This window comes from Thunnus maccoyii, chromosome 19 (assembly GCF_910596095.1).
Source record: "Thunnus maccoyii chromosome 19, fThuMac1.1, whole genome shotgun sequence".
Lineage (NCBI taxonomy): Eukaryota > Metazoa > Chordata > Actinopteri > Scombriformes > Scombridae > Thunnus > Thunnus maccoyii.
In genome coordinates this window covers 25,665,032-25,683,634 of record NC_056551.1, presented here as the reverse complement: position 1 = coordinate 25,683,634, position 18,603 = coordinate 25,665,032, and the positions used below count along the sequence as shown (strand labels likewise).

The window sequence follows — 18,603 nt, the reverse complement described above, 5'->3', positions numbered from 1 at the left end:
GGTTTTGGGAAACAGTGATCGACATTTTTCACCATTTTCTGACATTTCATAGAGCCAACAAGTAATTGATTAATCAAGAAAATAATCAACAGATTAATCGATTACGAGAATCATCATTAGTTGCAGCCCTAAATATTAGTATTTCTTCTTGGTTTAAGGGTCTTGATCACAAATAATTATTTTGTCCTTTTTTCAAGGCTTTAAAGTGGAAGAAGTATTCAGATCCTTCACTTAAGTAAAAGTACTAATACTACAGTGTAAAAATACTCCAATGCAGTTCTACAAATGACCTGCGGAGGGCAGCAGCTCATCTTTACTGCATCCAGTCTGCAGCAAATATCAGCAGAAGAAGAAGAAGTTGTTCCTGCAGATGGCAGCAGCTCACCTCCACCAAATTATTGCTGTTTCATTTCTTATTAAGAAGAAGAGCAACATGCTATTATTAGTTGTTAACACATAGACAGGGTAGTATTAGACAATTGTAGTGTTTTAGTTATAAAACACAAATGTAATGTGTGTGTTTATGGGCGGATAAGACAGAAACAAACTGCTGTTCCTCTGACGTTGCTAGTCATTTAGCCATCTGGAGGTATAGCTAACAACTAGCTGGTCTAGCTAGCTGTCACCGGGTTGTTTTGTTCTCTGTAAAAGTGGCCGTTTCTTTTAAAACACATGAGTGTGTCTCTGGTCGTTATCCGTTTGGAATTAGCCGACCAGTCTCCTTGTCCACAGGGTTTCCAGTACTCAGCTGGTGAGTTATTTTTTTTTCTCAAAAACAATGATGTTATATGTGTATCAGTCACTGCTGTTGTTGTTAGCAAGGAAGCTAACCAGCAGTGACAACAAAGCTAAGCGTCTAACTGCTGTTAGTTAGTTAATTACCTACAAAAGTAGACATTATATATCGTAACTAACCTAACTACAGCAAATTACATGTGTTCATAATGCAGTGCTGGAAAGTAGCTACGTGCATTTAATCAAGTACTGCACTCAAGTACAATTTTGAGGTACTTGTACTTCACTTGAGTATTTCCATGTGATGCTACTTTATACTTCCACTCCACTACATTTCAGAGGGAAATATTGTACTTTCTACTCCACTACATTTATTTGACAGCTTTAGTTACTTTTCAGATGAAGATTTGACACAATGGATAATATAACAAGCTTTTAAAATACAACACATTGTTAAAGATGAAACCAGTGGTTTCCAACCTTTTTGTCTTTTGACGTCTTACAAAAAGCAGTGTGTAGTCGGGGTCACATTTCACATGTCTATGAGTTGTTAACAGCTCCACCAAATAGTGATTTTTCCCTCTAAACTTCTCACATGCTTTCATTTCAATAAATGTTCAAATGATCCAATATTTCAGCAAAAATCAAAGATTAGAGAAAAAGTCCAAAAACTGAAAACAGATTTGTGTATCAGAAGTTACCAGCAGCTACAACAGTAACATGCTGCTCTAACACTGATGCTTCACCATTAATAATAATAATAATAATATTTACTGCAATACTTTAACTACATAAAGCTCATAATACTGGTACTTTTACTCCAGTAAAGGGTTTTAATACCTCTTCCACCACTCCCATAATGTTAAAGCACTCAGCGGTCCATTAGAGCCTATAAAACCTGGCCTGTGTCTGCCTCTCTGTCTCCTCTGCAGTTGAAGGCATGTCAGATGAGGAACTGCAGGAGAAAGCTTTGGGTTTAGCCAAACTCACTCTGGGCGGAAAGACGGAGCTGGAAAGAGCAGCAGTCCTGCACCAACACATCGGCAGCAGAGCGATGGGGGACATGGTTATAGAGACCTTTGAGCCCAGCCCAGGTAAGCACATACATGTACTAATGTTGCAGGATGATCTAAAACCAACAAGCTGGATAAGAACAATGAACATATTGTTTGCACAGTTTTCTTCATGGCCTCAGGTGTAGTACATTACCAGAACAGAGTCTGGCTTTAACTAGTTCTTGTCTGGTGATGTTCTGCATGTTTGTTATTGTGAAGAAATCCAATGAAAAGACCAAAAGCAACAAGCTGTGTGTGTGTGTGTGTGTGTGTGTGTGTGTGTGTGTGTGTGTGTGTGTGTGTGTGTGTGTGTGTGTGTGTGTGTGTACCAGGTATTCCTCATGTTGTGCAGATGTAAATCTGTTTACAACGCCTCACTTATGTTGATAAAAAGCAAGTCCCCTTAACTTAAGTTATTAATTTTAGGGTGAAGACTTGGTTTTAAATATGTTTTCAGTCCATGTCTTTCTTTTCTTTTTCTGCTTATGTTTTGATTGGTTCTCTGCAGACCCACCTGCTTTCATGTAGGTAACAGGATTAAAGAAGAACACAAAACAGTACAGATGATACTCAGCTAAAAACAGTTAACCAGGGAGAGAGAGAAGACACAAAGCTTTCTGTTATCTCTGATGGCTGCTACAATCTGGATAAAAGAGGTTTTTGTGGTGCGGATGTAGGAGAGAGCAGAGGACTTGTAATTTGATGACTGCTTAGCTGCAGTTTACAGATTTAATGGACTGTTAAAGTGGATGAAAGGTAGATATACTGTCATGTGTTTCCTGTCAGTTGGGGAAACAACAGACGTGACTTTTCTTGGTCTTGAGAAGCTGCAGCATTTATTAACTGACTCACTGTCGTCTGTGCTGTACATTTACCGCCAGACTGACAACTTACTGTTAACCTTCTCCTCTGCTCCGCTCGCTCTCTTTCTTAACCACTCACTCACCTTTAAACCTTTAAAAGGAGCTATGCTACCAAGAGTTTCCAAGGCAACAACACAGGCGTTAACTCATGTTTCAGAGCAACGCTGCACAGACGCTCCCAAATGCTATTGATTTCTGAATGATGAGATATTTGTTATTTTTGGTGTTAAAAAGGGTTTTTTGGCGTGGCGAGGGTTCTCGTTGGCCTGTACTGTTACCGGGGAAACGCTGAATATGTTTGTGTCTTAACAGGGAGAATTAACGACAGCTGACTCTGTAGGCACGAGAACGACCAGAACAACACAATGTTGTCAAAATTACAGTTTGTAATTTAAGATTGTAAAGCAATTTGTAATTAAGATTAAACATTTTAAATGAAACTGCTTTTTTAACACAGAGAGTTTAAAGTAAAGCGTAGCAGTGAAACACAGTTCATTGAATTTGTCATTAATTTGATTACTTTATAATATTTTACATATGATTGTTATATAGAGATACACATTTATCCAGAAAAATATCCTCTACTAATATTGTCAGAATGATTTCCAACATGAAGCTCAGCCTTAATGTGTATTTGTTTTGCTGTTGAAAAGGTGTTAAATTCTCTCTGTCGAGGTCTTAAAAAGCATTAAATTTGATTTCAGAAGGAGCGCAGCGACCTTGTTATGAAATATTAAAACACAGTGAAGGAAACAGTTTCTCAGAGGCCTCGATGACGTCTTCAGTTTACTCGTGTTGTCTGACTAATAGAGTAAATCTTCACTGAAACAATTAATCGATTATCAAAATAGTTGCAGATTAAATTTCTGACATTTGATTAATGGATTGACTGTTGCAGCTCTACTCACATACATACACCGTCCTGCTACTAGAAATACACACTAGAGCACCATGTGTATTACTCCTCTGCTGATAGATAGTTGTCAACAGATGCAACATTTACAACTGTTTGAGGAAACGACTCAGCCTTTTTCAAAAATTGAAGGATTCTGTATATTCATATTTTTTGTATTTTTTTATTTGCACAAAGGTGACAATAAAAATATTTCACAGTAAAAATGATATTAAACTGTGCAGGAGAGGAAGTCAAAGTCCTTCCCTTGGTTTCAACAAGTCATAAAACAATATAACATCAAATAGACAAAGAGACGTTTATAGCAAAGAAAAAATAAGTAAAACAGAAATTTGAACACTTTAAATGTGCGAGAGGTGTCATACATACCCAGTCACACAAAATTCTATTTAAATAAAAGATATTTTTTTTAAATGTTATTAAAGAAGACGACGACTTCAAAGTTAGTGAATTCCAGAGATCAGGACCTCTACATTTAATAAAAAATTGATGATTGTAAGTGTGACAATAAGGTAAATGAAAGTCCTTTGATCTCCTCGTTGAATAAGAGTGAACGTCTGACGATTAAAAGGAAAAAAATTGTGAAATGTATCTGGAAGGTTTTGTCTGTGATATATGAATTTGAACATAAACACATGTTAGAAGAGTATTTACAGAATAAATTGACAAAATTTTTAAATTTCCTAAACAAAGGTACAGATGGATAATTTAACACAAAGGTCTTTGTTGACAAAAAGCCACAGACGGGTTATTAAAGTCAGAAAGTCTTGAGAGACTCACTAACACGTTGCTGGTTTTGGTCTTTTGATGGGATGTGTGACATTAACAGAAATATAGAATATCGCCGCTCTCATCCCGTAAAGACATCAAATAATGTTCTCAGATTTGAAACAGCTGATTATTCCCTGCAGATAAAGGTGGAGGTGAAGACTCCAGCGGCTCAGCGGAGCAGAACGGTGAAGCTCAGGCTGAAGCAGACAGTAAATCAGCTACTGAAGGTTCACAGGACGGCAGCGCAGCTACAGGAACCACTCCAGACTCCCCCTCCAAGCAGCTGCCGGACCAGATCTCCTTCTTCAGCGGGAACCCCTCGGTGGAGATCATCCACGGTATCATGCACCTCTACAAGACCAAGTGAGTAACGTCTGACGTTTACCGAGTTATTAAATGTTCCAGAGTTTATCAGCTGATGTTTATTTTACTCGTCTCGTCGCAGCAAAATGACGTCTCTGACTGAAGACGTCAGACGTAGCGCCATGGTCTGCATCCTCACTGTCCCCGCCACTATGACCAGTCATGACCTCATGAAACTCTTGGCGCCGTTTAATGAGGTCATGGAGCATATGAAGATCATACGGGACTCCACTCCAAACCAGTACATGGTCCTGATAAAGTTCTGTACACAGGTGAGGTCTCAGCATCATCAGAGGAGGTTTGAAGTCACTGGATAGATGGTCCTTCTCCAAAAATAGTTGATTTAGTAGTTTACTGTGAGACGGGTCTCTTCAGAGGGGCAGGGAGGGAGAGACATGAGCTGCAATTTGCATCCAAACTTTTACACTGTCTTTGAGTTATGACCTCTTTTCTTTGAGTCAAATCTGAACACACAGACATGATGCACAGATTTTTTGATTTAGTGTAACTTGCACTTCCTGAACTTATGATTATCTCTGATGATACATCCAGAAATCTGCTAAGAAATCAGAGAAAAGATGCAGAACTTGCTTGAGAATCATCACATTTTTTTAGTTTTCTTCAGTATCACAGTAATCCAGTGATAGTTGTCTGTACATCCATCGCTACACTGTAAACAGGAGCTGCTAACAGCTGATTCAGCAGACTTTTAATGGTGCCAACTTACCAAAATATAAAGCAAAAAACCACTGGGCTAAAGTTGTAGCCCACAGCTAACTCTCTCAATCATGGATGCATAAAGAGAACTGGATACAGCGTCGGAGGCGGGGCCCCATTCAGTCCTATGAAAGTTGCTCAGTGGCGTATGTGGCGTACCCGGATCTTCCACATTGTGCGGCCCATAGAGCATGCGCACTAGTGACTTTCGCCGGCCGAGTCGGCTACTTCCGGTTTAGCCCTCCAGCTAACTTGAATGTAGATAAAACAATTCAATCATCTCTTCGAGGCTTTTGAAACATGATCGGACCAAACGGATTTAATTCTGATAGTGAGACAAGTCATTTTGCGAGGGGTTGTGATGCTCAGAAAAATGTATCCGCTGATTTATAGACGTCTCTTTCACAATGTAAGTCTATGAGAAAAAGTCTTTTTGGTCCAGTGTGCATCACGTGACGTTGTAATTACACGGTTTGGCCGCTATGTTGAATTTGATTCAAAGCCTGGCGCTCTTCCTGTATCCACTTCTCTTTATACATCCATGCTCTCAATCCACAGAAACATATACTTCCTGTTTACATTCCCCACAGCATTATGGGAACTGTAGTTCCAAAACCAAGAGTTTGATTATCACCCAAATCAAAATAAGACAAAGAATAATAGGAGTGAAAAAAATATGATATATAACTTTTTCAATATCTGTTTGACATTATTAATGCTCAGAGTCTTATATTCCTCCTATTTATTCATATATATTTTTGCCCTGTGCCAGAAAAACTACAATTTTCATTTGTCCCGGGGTATTGACTGTAGATTAGATACAATTTAGTCTTTGTCAGACCTTTAAAACCCGGGTTTAGACTGTCAACAGTAACAGCTGTAGTTTGTTTATGTGCTGGAGGGAAGTTCAGACATTTAAAACTTCCCAGTTAGTTACTAATATGAGCTGTTTCCTCAGTTTCTATGCATGCAGGTTTGTGCCTCGTAGTTAAAGGTGAACGTATCTGTGTGTGTTCCTGTCTTCAGTCACTAATTGACTTAACCCACCTGATCTCTTGTCTTTGTTCAGGCAGATGCAGACAGTTTTTACACGGCGTGTAACGGCCGCCAATTCAACTCTATAGAGGAAGCAGTTTGCCAACTGGTGTATGTGGAACGAGCGGAAGTTATCAAGTCTGAAGAGGTAAATATACCCAGTCTACCCATTCATCACGTCACTGTTCAGTCTGTAGAAACGGATTCCCTGGTTGATTATTAATAATTAGAGCTGTCAGTGATGAACCTACAGAGAATTATCAGTGACTCTGCAGCCCCTCTCGGCTTTATGGAGCTTTATAGTGAGTTTCAGCTCGTTGTTTATCTGTCCAACTGCAACTTTACTGTTCTGGTTCACTCTCAGTGCTCTCATAGCATCGTTTTCAGCTGCAGCAGGCAGCTGTTTACAGAGAAAAGGCTGCAAAAAGCCACTGAACCAAACGGCAAACAGACAGATAGTTAGCTGTAGACTAGCTGGTGAACATAGTGGAGCATTTAGCAGCTAAAGAGCCAGATATTTCCCTCAGGAGTTGGTAGAGAGCAGAAACAGAACTAAAAGAGAGTGAACGTAACTGCTGGATGTGGAAATAAGCAACTGTTTGCTAACATGTTCAACGTATCAGTTTAAAAGGTGATAACGTGTCAGTGTTGTGTCGTGTCGCTCTCTTCAGGGAGCCAGTCTGCCGGTGATGGAGTTGACCGAGCTGCCAAAATGCACCGTGTGTTTGGAGAGAATGGACGAGTCCGTCAACGGCATCCTGACGACCCTCTGCAACCACAGCTTCCACAGCCAGTGTCTCCAGCGGTGGGAAGACGCCTCGTGAGTTTCACAAACACAAACACATAGAAAACATTCCTGGACTTTTTTTTCTGTGCTGTCATGTGAGTGTTAACCATATAATGTGCAGGTAACCGCTGCTGCTGCCTGTCACAGTTAAAAACCCTTCAGCTGTCTCGCTCCCAGACACTTCTAGTACTTGATATCTGCTTTCAAGGAATTTTATTGGCTGAAATAGTTTAATTTGATGTTTTAACCTACCTCATCTTTCAAGAAGAGATATGATCGTCAGCTAACCTTTGAGCTTACCTTTATCATTCAGCTTATATCTGGTTCAGATCTACAGCCGTGTAAATAAATGAACCTTTTTGTTTACTAAGGACTGAGTCACATGCTCTCTCTCCACTGGTTATTTCTCCAGGCTTCATGTCATGTGTTGTTTGTTTCTGGCCTCCTCTTTACACATATTCTTCTGTGTGACAAAGGGGGCGACGCACACACACACACACACACACATGTGTATGACAACAGTTGAATTATGTGCTCTGTTTCCAGGTGTCCTGTGTGTCGCTACTGTCAAACACCAGAACCGGTGGAAGAGAACAAGTGTTTTGAGTGCGGAGTTCAGGAGGTAAATGATATCGGATCTTCTTTTTATTCACTCGTGTGTCTGATTGAAGCTTTTTCTTATCTCATGTTGTTGTTGTTGTTGTTGTTGTTGTTGTTTTGTCCGTAGAACCTGTGGATTTGTTTGATCTGTGGGCACATCGGTTGTGGTCGCTACGTTAGCCGGCATGCTTACAAGCACTTTGAGGAAACACAGCATACTTACGCTATGCAGCTCACCAACCACCGTGTCTGGGACTACGCAGGAGGTACTGGATTAGTGTGTGTGTGTGTGTGTGTTAGTTTGCATTAGTCACATGTTGCTGGTGGAGGACAGTGATATTCAATCGCAGGACCAAAAAAATGTTTCATTCTTAAAGCTGCATTAATCAATTTTGTCCACTAGAGGACAGAAGATCATTAAACCAAGCTGAGAGACGGTTCTGTTAATCATTAAATTATGAAGCTGTTATGGCTCATGTGTAAACAACACAGAACATAAATATTCATTTGGACTTGATGGAAAAACAATGTTACCACTAAAAGATCCATTTAGTAGCAGTTCTGTAGCTTTCTATCAAATCAGACAATCTTGATCAGCAGATGGAGTTTTGCCCTGTTGGCTTAAAGGAAAGACAGTAAAAGTCAGTAGTTTGAGTTTATTTTGTGTTTCTGGGCACTTCAGTGTCTGTAAATCCAGTTTACACTCACCTTTTATAGCTTTATAGCAACTCCTGACAAAAATATCTGTGCAGTTTGGATCTGATAGTTTACAAAGGGTTTATTGGAGTTTTCCTACTGAAAACAGCTGCTGGAAACGAACATGTAAATATATTGTAAAATCAAAGCATTGAGCTAAAAGAGGCAATAAGTCCTCATAGTTTGTTGATAATTATTTCTGGGTTTGTCACTGTGAGCAACCCCCATTCAGTGTTGTAAACAATATTGATTAATGTAGTTTTAAGTCTGTTATATATAAAAAAACAAAACAACAACACATTTAGAGCAAAACTTCAAATATGGATGAAATTATTTGATCCAATGTTGGACGACAACTTCAGTTTACAAAGATATAAAATAGAGAAAAGCTCTAAATCGTCACATTTGAGGAGCTGCGACCAGCAAATGTTTGATATTTTTACTCAATAAATTACTAAAACAATGATTTGATAATCAAAATGTGTAGCAGATTAATTTTAAGTCAATCTGTTAATCAATTAATAGTTTTCTTTTAAATTCTGTTTGTGATTTTTTTGTTACTTTGGAATTAATGTTTGGACTATTTACAGTATATTTACATTATTTACATTATGTGAGATCTGTGTTTTGAAAGATGAGGCTGAATTTTAACTTTTATTGAAGGAGAATATTGAGAAAATATGATGTTGTTTTGGCTTTATGGTCAACATTTCTCTTATAATTGTTGTATAAATCTTGACAAAGGGATTGTTTATCATGTATAGTATTTATATTGATGAACTGACCAGCTCATGTACGTCTTCACCATCATAGATAACTACGTGCATCGACTGGTGGCCAGTAAGACTGATGGGAAGATGGTTCAGTATGAATGTGAGGGAGACACCTGCCACGCTGAGAAGATTGATGCACTTCAGTTAGAGGTAAACATTCGCTTTTGTCGCTCTTTCTACTAATAATCAACACTGAAACGTTCTAACGAACCGTCCTGGTCTGCAGTACTCATACCTGCTGACCAGTCAACTGGAGTCTCAGAGGATCTACTGGGAGAATAAGATCGTTCATCTGGAGAAGGAGACAGCTGAGGAGGTACGATACAGGCTGTCAGCTGGTTTAATTACTATCTGATTCAAGTCTTTACTGGTTATTCTGGGCACATGTGTGTCCTTTAACTCCTGTTTTTATTTACATCCTTCAGATAAACAACATGAAGGCTAAATTTAAGGAGACTCTGGAGCGCTGTGACAACCTGGAGCAGCGGTTTGGAGAAATAAGCAAAGATAAGCAGAGCATAGAGAAAAAGTAGGTCCATCTGGTTGCATTTTACAGGTTTGACTGTGTTCATATTGGGGCTCATTAAGCCCAACTGTAGTAGTTTGATGACCCTCTGTGTGTTGTCTGTTTTGACTGAAGTGGCTTCGGCTCTGTGTGTCTCTCTGTTATTTTAATATTCCCGGGAATATATCGCTTTTTTTCCCAGGATTTCCACCCCAAATGATGTTTGATTTTAACAACACAACTGCTGATAATTCATCATCAAATTTTTTTATTCTTTAATATTTGTTAGATTATGTGATAGGGTTGTGCAATATGACGATATGTATATATATCGTGCGGTGAGAGAAAAATGTCTATCATTTGTATCGTTGTTATGCAAATCACACTCTTTACGGCAATATTTTTCATCATTTGGAGTCTGTCCATCTTTTGCACAGTTTACATTGATAAATTACTCGTCTTGGCTTTTTACTCGCGAAGCTTTTATTGCACTAACAGTAACATAACGAGTTTAGTTGTTGTCAACTCTCCACCGCTGCGCTGCACTCACAGAGAGCAGAGAAGCAGCGAGACTTATTCATTGAATTAAAATGTGCTATATCGTGATAGGTATCTTTATCACGATATGAAATGACCTACATTGTGATATGAGATTTTGGTCATATCACCCAGCCTTTCTGTTTTCATTTCTGTTTTTTAGCATCTTCTTACCAGTTTATGTGAATGGTTTTACAGGAGTTTATCTTTACAGAAATGACCTGAGGTCATTACAGCAGTGGATTAATATCCATCACATGCAGCCATTTTTTTTATTTGGATCATTTCTGTTGTATGTTTAGACATTAGAGCGATTTTATGCACCTGCAATCAGCACTGCTGCTTTTATTTGGTGATGAAGGTCTAATTAAGCCGTTTGTTGGACTGTCTGCATAATTTAGTTCAGGTTTCGTCACACAGCTGAACTGTAAGCTGTCAGTTTAGCATTAAAAGTAATTGGAAGCAAAGGTAAAAAGTTGACCCAGTTATTATAATACGTGTTATGTCAGCTCGAACTGTACTGTAGCTACAACAGTTGTCAGAGCATGTATCATATTCTTCAGAATTCAAACACACAAACACACAAGCACACACACGCTGAACTTCCCTGGACCCTGCTGGTTATTTTTGCAGGAAATTCTAACATGTAGGGTGTTTCCAACAGTGGAGCTTTCCCAGAACCTTCTGAGGAACTCAGGAATTAAATGAAGTTCCTGTAGGAAAGTCCCAGGTCCAGGCGTTAGTGCTACCGGGACTTTAGGGGCGGAGTTTACAAGGCTGAATGTCTCTGATGGGTCAAACACAGACACCACGGCTGCTTCATTTACATAAAACGAGGAAGTACGCAAGTGTTGATATCAGGACGACACTTTTCAGTCTCCTTTTTCATTCATTCATTAACTGAAACGTCACAGCAGGACGACTCGATGCTGCTGTTTCCTGATGTGTTGATATGATTCAAATGTCGCTGTCGTTGTTTTTTAAGTCGTCATGTGTCCAATTTGCATTTGCATCCATATTCTTCTAAAGGGACTTTCAGCTCCAAATTTAGTTCCTGAGATTAGCTTCTCTGGTCCCGTAGTTCCTGGAAGTTTTTGGTCTGTTTTGCCAAGAATTTAAAGGAGACACCAGGATCTCAATCCTAGTATTTAACTTGATTACAGACGACTGCAGGATGTGCGTCTAAACAGGAGAAGCACACATCTACGTTAATAACATGAGTGAAACATGAAACCCAAGTTGTAATAAACTGTAATTTTCTCTTTTTAGACTTTACACCAAAGAGTCTGAAGGTGAACTTGTCAACATGTGTTTGCGTCTTCAGGTACACTCAGCTGAACAGTCGAGTGGTGAAGCTGAGTCAGGAGCTGAAGGAGGAGCAGGAGATGAACCACTGTCTGAGAGCCAATCAGGCGCTGCTGCAGTCCCAGCTGGCCGAGGAGGAACGCAAAGGAAAAGAAATCGGTGAGCAAAGATGAATGAATCACAGTAACATGCTGGTGTATACACGTTTATCATGGCGGAACGTGGCGATAACAACGTCTTTGATAATATAGCTTGAAAAACAAATCTCGCTCCCCGATCAAAGAGATTTTTATCCAAAGGATGCAGAAAACCAAAACAGAAAACTTTTAGAGTCTGTCTTAAAAAGTCTTTTTGACATCAAGCCAAAGTTTGCAACACACACAACAAGCGAAAGAAAAATAAAAGCAGTGAAACGTCACAATGCTGCAGGAAGTTTTCCCGATTACAAAGTGACAAGTTGTGAAAACAAAACTGACCAGTCATCACATTTTAAGTCTATGTTGAACTTGTCAGCAAACAGTTGCTTATTTCCACATCCAGCAGTTACAGAACAACATTATCATTCATGTGGAGTCGTGTTTCTGTCCACCTGGTGAATGTAAATCCAATATTCACTCTCTTTTAGCTTCTGTTTTTACTCTCTACCAACTCCTGAGGGAAATATCTGGCTCTTTAGCTGCTAAATGCTCCACTATGTTCACCAGCTAGTCTACAGCTAACTGTGAGCAGGTAGTGTACAGCGGCTTTTTACAGCTTTTTCTCTGAAAACGATGCTATGAAAGCGCTGAGATTCACTGATAATTCTCTGTATGTGGCTGTAATCACTACGAGTGACAACCAACACATTACACACTCACAGATCATATGTTATTATTAATATCAATTATAGCTACATTAAATGATTATATCTTCAGTAAGGAGCAATTGGCTTGGAGCTTTTGGTCTTTTGTAAATAAGAAAAATGTAAAATCACCAGACTTCTCCTTAAACGACCGGTGAAAAATAAGGTCAGATCAGATGAGGAAAAATAAAAAAATACAAGTGTGGAGGAAGGTCAAAGATAGATTATATCAATTAAAGCCACTTTTAAATGTTGTTCACGAATGAGTCTCATTAGCTTGTGTGTTGTGCTGCTAGATGCTACACACAACCTGGTCTACATGTCAGACTAGAGAATCCAGAACAACAGGACCATCCTGTGTAAGAACAGGTAACACCAATATGTAGAATGCTGAAGAGAAAATATTGGATGAGGCAGAAGCGAGACGGGTGATATTTGTTCTGCAGCCTGCAGTCATAGAGCACTTCCTCTTTTATTAAGCAATACTTGCAAATCACAAACAAATTGCAGCTACGCAGAAAGCCGAACCTTCAGCCGAGTGTCGCCACATTATCAGACAGACGACTGATCACATACAGGACTTTGTCTTTGGTAAAGCTTTATTGTACAGGTCCTTTCATTTTATACAAATTTAAGTTATAAAAAATATTTGGTAAATTAAATAATTTACGGGTATTTTTCAGACATTTTACAAAAAGGGTGTTAATTTGCAAAACTTCTTAATAAATTAGACTCGACAGTATCTGGGAAATGTGCTACGTTATATTAGTGTTTTTAAGAAACAGCCTCGTATGTTAATATGTAGCTGACATATAAAACTACACACTGAAAACTACGTATTTTCTGTCAATTTTAAGAATTGTTAAGAGTCTCATTTACTGTGAATTTTGTGAAATTTGCAAATGAACTACATATGAACCCAAATATAGTGAATCAAGTTAAACCCTCCTTTTCTTCTCAGAGTGTCTTTTTGTAAACATGGAAACATGATGAGAGCAGCTTCGTCCTGCATATTTCAGCTCAGGAAGACGTTCATCACTACTGTTTCTTAAAAACACTAATATAAAGAAGCACGTTTCCCAGATACTGTTCCACCAAATTACAAAACCAATCAAAGAATTAAGTTACACAGCAGCCACTTTTAGAAAATTATTGAAAAAAAAAACTACTAAAGAACTGTCAAGAGTGTAATTTATTAAGATTTTTTTCAAATTAACAACTATGTATGAATATATTAATGACCAACTAAACCAACCCAACACTTTTTTTCAATTTTGTTCTTATAATTTGCACCAAATTGCGCCATCATTTCTGCAAAATATCCTACAAATGAATAGTTAAATATCTGCAAATTACCCAGAAAATTACCAGGAAATTACTATAATACTAACAGACCTGTGAAATAAAAGCTTTGAACTTTCCTTTTAACCAGCTTCAGTCCAGCTTTATCTTTGTCAGATGAGTCAAATCTACAGTAAAAGATATTTTACTGAGCTAAACCCTCCTTTTCTTCTCAGAGTGTCTTTTTGTAAACATGGAGACATGATGAGAGCAGCTTCGTCCTGCGTATTTCAGCTCAGGAAGGTGTTCATTACCGCTCCGCCTGAGGGTTTGAAGGTCTGGGTGGAATTTTGAGGTCTACACTTTAGACATACCTGTATTTTTCCTTCGCCGTGTGTCTCTGAGGATGAGGATTGTTTAAACAAACGCCCCCCCCCCCCACGCTACACGTGCTCTGTTTTTACGTGGAAGACACACAGACTTTGTGCTCTTTCATTTGTTTTGATGAGAGACATTCGGAAGTTTAGTCCACAGCTTTTTTACACAAGCGTTACTCACATGTTGAAGTCAGTTTAAGCAACTTTATAAATACCACAAGTTTCTGGTGCAAATGAGCGGCTTTAGTCAGAGTTTAGTCGAGTGATGTTTTAGTTACACTCATATGTCTGATGTTTGCCAGCTCAAGCTTAATCAGCACTAATGTAAATAAATCTGCTGTTTCTTTTGCTTTGTTGACACTAGAAGTCATTCAAACACATTATTCTCGAGAGCTGAGCACAATTTCTTGTTCTGGGCGGCGACACACGTGTGGAACTCTGAAATTCCCCCTTTTTCTTAACTTTTAACTACTTAACTGATATAAATCATTTTTGGATGAACAAGTACCAACCCCTAGTTGCACCTTTCTAGTTAATGGACCAAATATGGCGTCACCCGTATCCCTTCTTGGACAACGATTGGCCTGAAGCCACACGACCATATATCCAACCCATCTTTGTAGATGCCCCATTGGCTGATATGTGATATGTTTTTTTTTAACCTTTTTTCATACCCAACTTACTTTATTTAAATGTTGTTTGTAATGTGTTTTATAAGTTGTCCCTCATACTACGAGTGTTCCCGGAGTTCTCATCTTTCTAGTGAAGGATGGTGACCAGGATGTTGTACGTAGGGAGACATTTTCAACATAAACAAGACTCTACAGTCACACTGTGAGGCTTTACTGAGGCTGTTGCTTTGAGCTAAATGCTAACATGCTAATGTTGAGCAGCACACAAAACAATAATGCATTCAATGAGTAAAGGAAGAATAAAAACACATTGGCACAAACATTCAGAATTCATTTTTTAGAATAATCAATTATGTTTACAATAAAGTAAACATGTGTGTGAATCGCTAATAACAACATGTAGCATATTGTACAACTGACAAACATGAGAAAAACAAGTAGTTTGGCTCCACCTAATAAGCTCTAAGCCTAAATTTAAAGATTTTAAAGATTGTCAGAGAGGAAGACTGTGTTGCAATATGCTGCTATTTTTATATTTCCACAGCTGAGCAGAAAACATTTTACAAAAAGGGTGTTAATTTGCAAAACTTCTTAATAAATTAGACTCTTGACAGTTCTTCTTAAGTAGTTTTTTTTTCAATAATTTTTTAAAAGTAGCTGCTATGTAACTTATTTCTTTGATGGGTTTTGTAATTTGGTGGAACAGTATCTGGGAAACGTGCTACGTTATATTAGTGTTTATAAGAAACAGCCTGATATGTTAATATGTAGCTGACATATAAAACTACACACTGAAAACTACGTATTTTCTGTCAATTTTAAGAATTGTTAAGAGTCTCATTTACTGTGACTTTTGTGAAATTTGCAAATGAACTACATATGAACCCAAATATAATGAATCAACACTTAACAACTTAACACGTTTTTCTGTTTTTTTTTTCTTGTAATTTGCAATTCTCTAATTTGCAAATCTAAATCTTTGAAGATGCAACTGATTTACTCGTCTGGTGTCACTGAATTTGTCTGGAAAAAAAACCAAACAATTAAATGATAGAGGCGATAGACACACTCGTATTAGCAGGTATAATGTTAATATTTCACTCATATTCACTCAGTGGACTCTAACATGGCAGCAGCAGGGTTATTAATTTCTCTCTAACATCTGGAAGGTTATGTCATCTTTTGGGCGTTTCTGTTATCAAAGCAGCAGCACAGGATGTCAGTACGACATCATACACATTTCTCTGTTTTTACAGCCTGGATGTAAAGGTCCACTGCTGCCTTAAAGTCAACAGAGTGAGGGAGGTGGGGGGGTTTAAAAGTTAATCTGTGGGATAAATTGTTCATATTGTCGGTCATATGTAGGTCTAAATGTTTATTACAGTCTCTCGTACAGACAGGAAGTTCACACAGCTGTGTGGGGGCTTTGACCCCGAGGGCTGAATACACCCTACACACGTTTAACATTTGAGTTTAAAATGACGTCAAGTGAAGGGTATGTTATTTTTCTTCAGTTTACATGTTTGACAAGCTGTATATTCATCTGTAACTGGGTGACTCATCCTTACAATACTACTGTACTATGATGATAATCATAGTAAATCATCTCTCTGTCGTCCGTTGTGTTCTTCAGGAGATCGTAAGGACGAGACGATCGCAGAACTGCAGGAGCAGCTGAGAGACGTGATGTTTTATCTGGAGACCCAGCAGCAGATCGAACACCTGCCTCCAGAGGCTCGCAGCGAAATCCAAGAGGGACAGATCAACATCGCCGCCAGCCCGTCGGACTCAGCGGGAGCCGGCCCCTCCTCCGGCAGAGGCAGGAGAGGCCGGGGCAGAAAGAGGAAGTAGGCGGCGATGGTTTTTAAAAAAAAAAAAGTGACCTGGAAAGTGCTGCTGCTGCTGCTCTCTCAGTCGCGTGTCTACGACTGAGCTCTGTCCATTTGTTAAACATGTGTCTCAATCATTGTGGTTCCCCCCCCCCCCCAGAAAGCACAAAAAGAAAGAAGAGGAACAAAGACTCGATAGTAGACGCTTGACTCCTTGAAGAAAGAGTAAATAGAGATGATATTTACCTGCACACCTTAACTTAATGTAGCTTCAGCGAGAAGGAAAGTGATGAACTGATGTACGACGTTAAAGACACGAAAACCTTTTAATGGTTTCCAAATATATTTAACATCTGTGTGATGTAAATATATTCTGCTGTTTTCCAAATCTAAAAGAGCATCTATTTTGGTCATAAATGATATTTATTTGATCAAAATTATGTTCATTTTTGCCTTGTTAATATTCTTCTATTGTGCCCAGTTTAATACTAATGTAATCTTACGATCTTAAAGTCTGTTTGACATCCTTAGATTTTTTTTTTTTAAATTTAAAGATGTTATTTTTTGTTTTTCTTGTACACATGAGAGCAGGACGAAGAGGCTGAGAGATGAATGTTTGATTTGTGTAAAAGAAAATGAAGTTTTTGTCACCTTTTAGGCTTTTTGTCTGTTCTTAAGTAAAATGCTGAAATGTTGTTTTTTTTTGGGATCATTATTTTAAGACTGAAAATGACTCAGGATGACAAAGATAAATAAGGCTTTACATGTCGTGTCCTTTCATATCAGTTTATTGGAAGGTTGAAGGACAGACACGCTGATAGGAAGGTTGTTTTTTATTTTATTTTGGAGGAGCAGGAAGTACACGGACCACCTACTTTAGGTCAGGGGTACGTGTAGCCTGGAGGAGGGAGGGGAGCGTCTGTTGAAAGGTCACACAGAGCAGCTCCACACGTTTGTGTTCCCAGCAGGAAAATAAACACAATTTGGATTGCAAATTGGTGTGAGGCTGATCTTTAGTATATTTATGGTCACAATAAGCAATAAACCAGCAGCTGTGATAGGCCGACCGAGCAGGACGCGCTTCTTTCCACCGTGAAAAAATGACGCCACATGAAGGAAATGAAGGTTTGCTGAGTAAATTATTTAGTGAATGGTTGTAGAAAGTAAAACTATAATTACGAGCAGTTGACTGGGGGAAAAACCGCTTACGCCAAACTGAGTCAGAGATACCAGGAACCTGTGACGGCAGCGATGTCTCCCACCTGTCTGAAACACTTCCAGAAATATCAACAACAAAAAAAAAATGGCTACAAAACCGTCAAAATAGACTGAAAATAGGTTAGAAAGTGTTTAAATCTGTTCACAAACAGGCAGAAGTCTGAATCATTTTGTTTACGTTATTAGGAGTGAAAGCTCATAAAAATCCCACCTGTTAGATTATCTGTAACTAGACAGTGTATAATGCTCCTGACTTGTTACCATGACAACAACTTCCCATTCTTCCCATCCATCCCATATGACAAGAATATGGCATCAAAACTCAAGTTCTGTACTTGAAGTATCATTTTGAATTACTCATAATTTACATTTTTTGCTACGTTATACTTCTTCTTCTCGACATTTCAGAGAGAAATGTTTTACTCTTTGTTCTGTAGTTACTTCGTCAATTTGCAAATTAATATTTTACACACAAAACAAGGGCTGCAACTAACGATTATTCTATTATCAATTAATCCATTATTTGTTCAGTCAATAAAACATCAGGAAATGGTGAAAAACACCCTTCAAATCATCCTGGAGTCCAAGGTGACGTCCTCAAACGTTGTATTTGTCCAAAAAAAACCCAAATATTAAATTTACAGTAATGTAAAACCAAGAAAAACAACAAATTCTCACATTTGAGAACCTCGAACCAGCGAATGTTTCACATATTTGCTTGAAAAATTACAAAATAGTTGCCAATTAGTTTTCAACAAAACTACTAAACA

At 38.4% G+C, this 18,603-nt stretch overlaps 1 protein-coding gene across 1 annotated transcript; it reads left to right on the top strand.

The window, feature by feature from the left end:
* The first annotated feature begins 491 nt into the window (after window positions 1-491).
* LOC121885381 (BRCA1 associated protein) lies at window positions 492-17,310 on the top strand. The gene is made up of 13 exons (XM_042394778.1): window positions 492-751; window positions 1,668-1,829; window positions 4,478-4,700; window positions 4,783-4,972; window positions 6,487-6,600; window positions 7,124-7,272; window positions 7,786-7,861; window positions 7,967-8,105; window positions 9,349-9,458; window positions 9,535-9,624; window positions 9,734-9,837; window positions 11,675-11,814; window positions 16,420-17,310. Exons 1-13 carry the CDS (start codon window positions 673-675, stop codon window positions 16,635-16,637), a joined length of 1,794 nt encoding a protein of 597 aa, XP_042250712.1. The 5' UTR covers window positions 492-672; the 3' UTR covers window positions 16,638-17,310.
* The last annotated feature ends 1,293 nt before the right edge of the window (window positions 17,311-18,603 follow it).

Excerpts from the sequence above, each read along its gene's own strand:
- LOC121885381 (XM_042394778.1), top strand. The coding sequence starts at position 673 with ATGAGTGTGTCTCTGGTCGTTATCCGTTTGGAATTAGCCGACCAGTCT. Across the intron at positions 4,701-4,782 it reads ATGCACCTCTACAAGACCAA|CAAAATGACGTCTCTGACTG; the intron begins GTGAGTAACGTC and ends GTCTCGTCGCAG. Across the intron at positions 9,838-11,674 it reads AAGCAGAGCATAGAGAAAAA|GTACACTCAGCTGAACAGTC; the intron begins GTAGGTCCATCT and ends TTGCGTCTTCAG.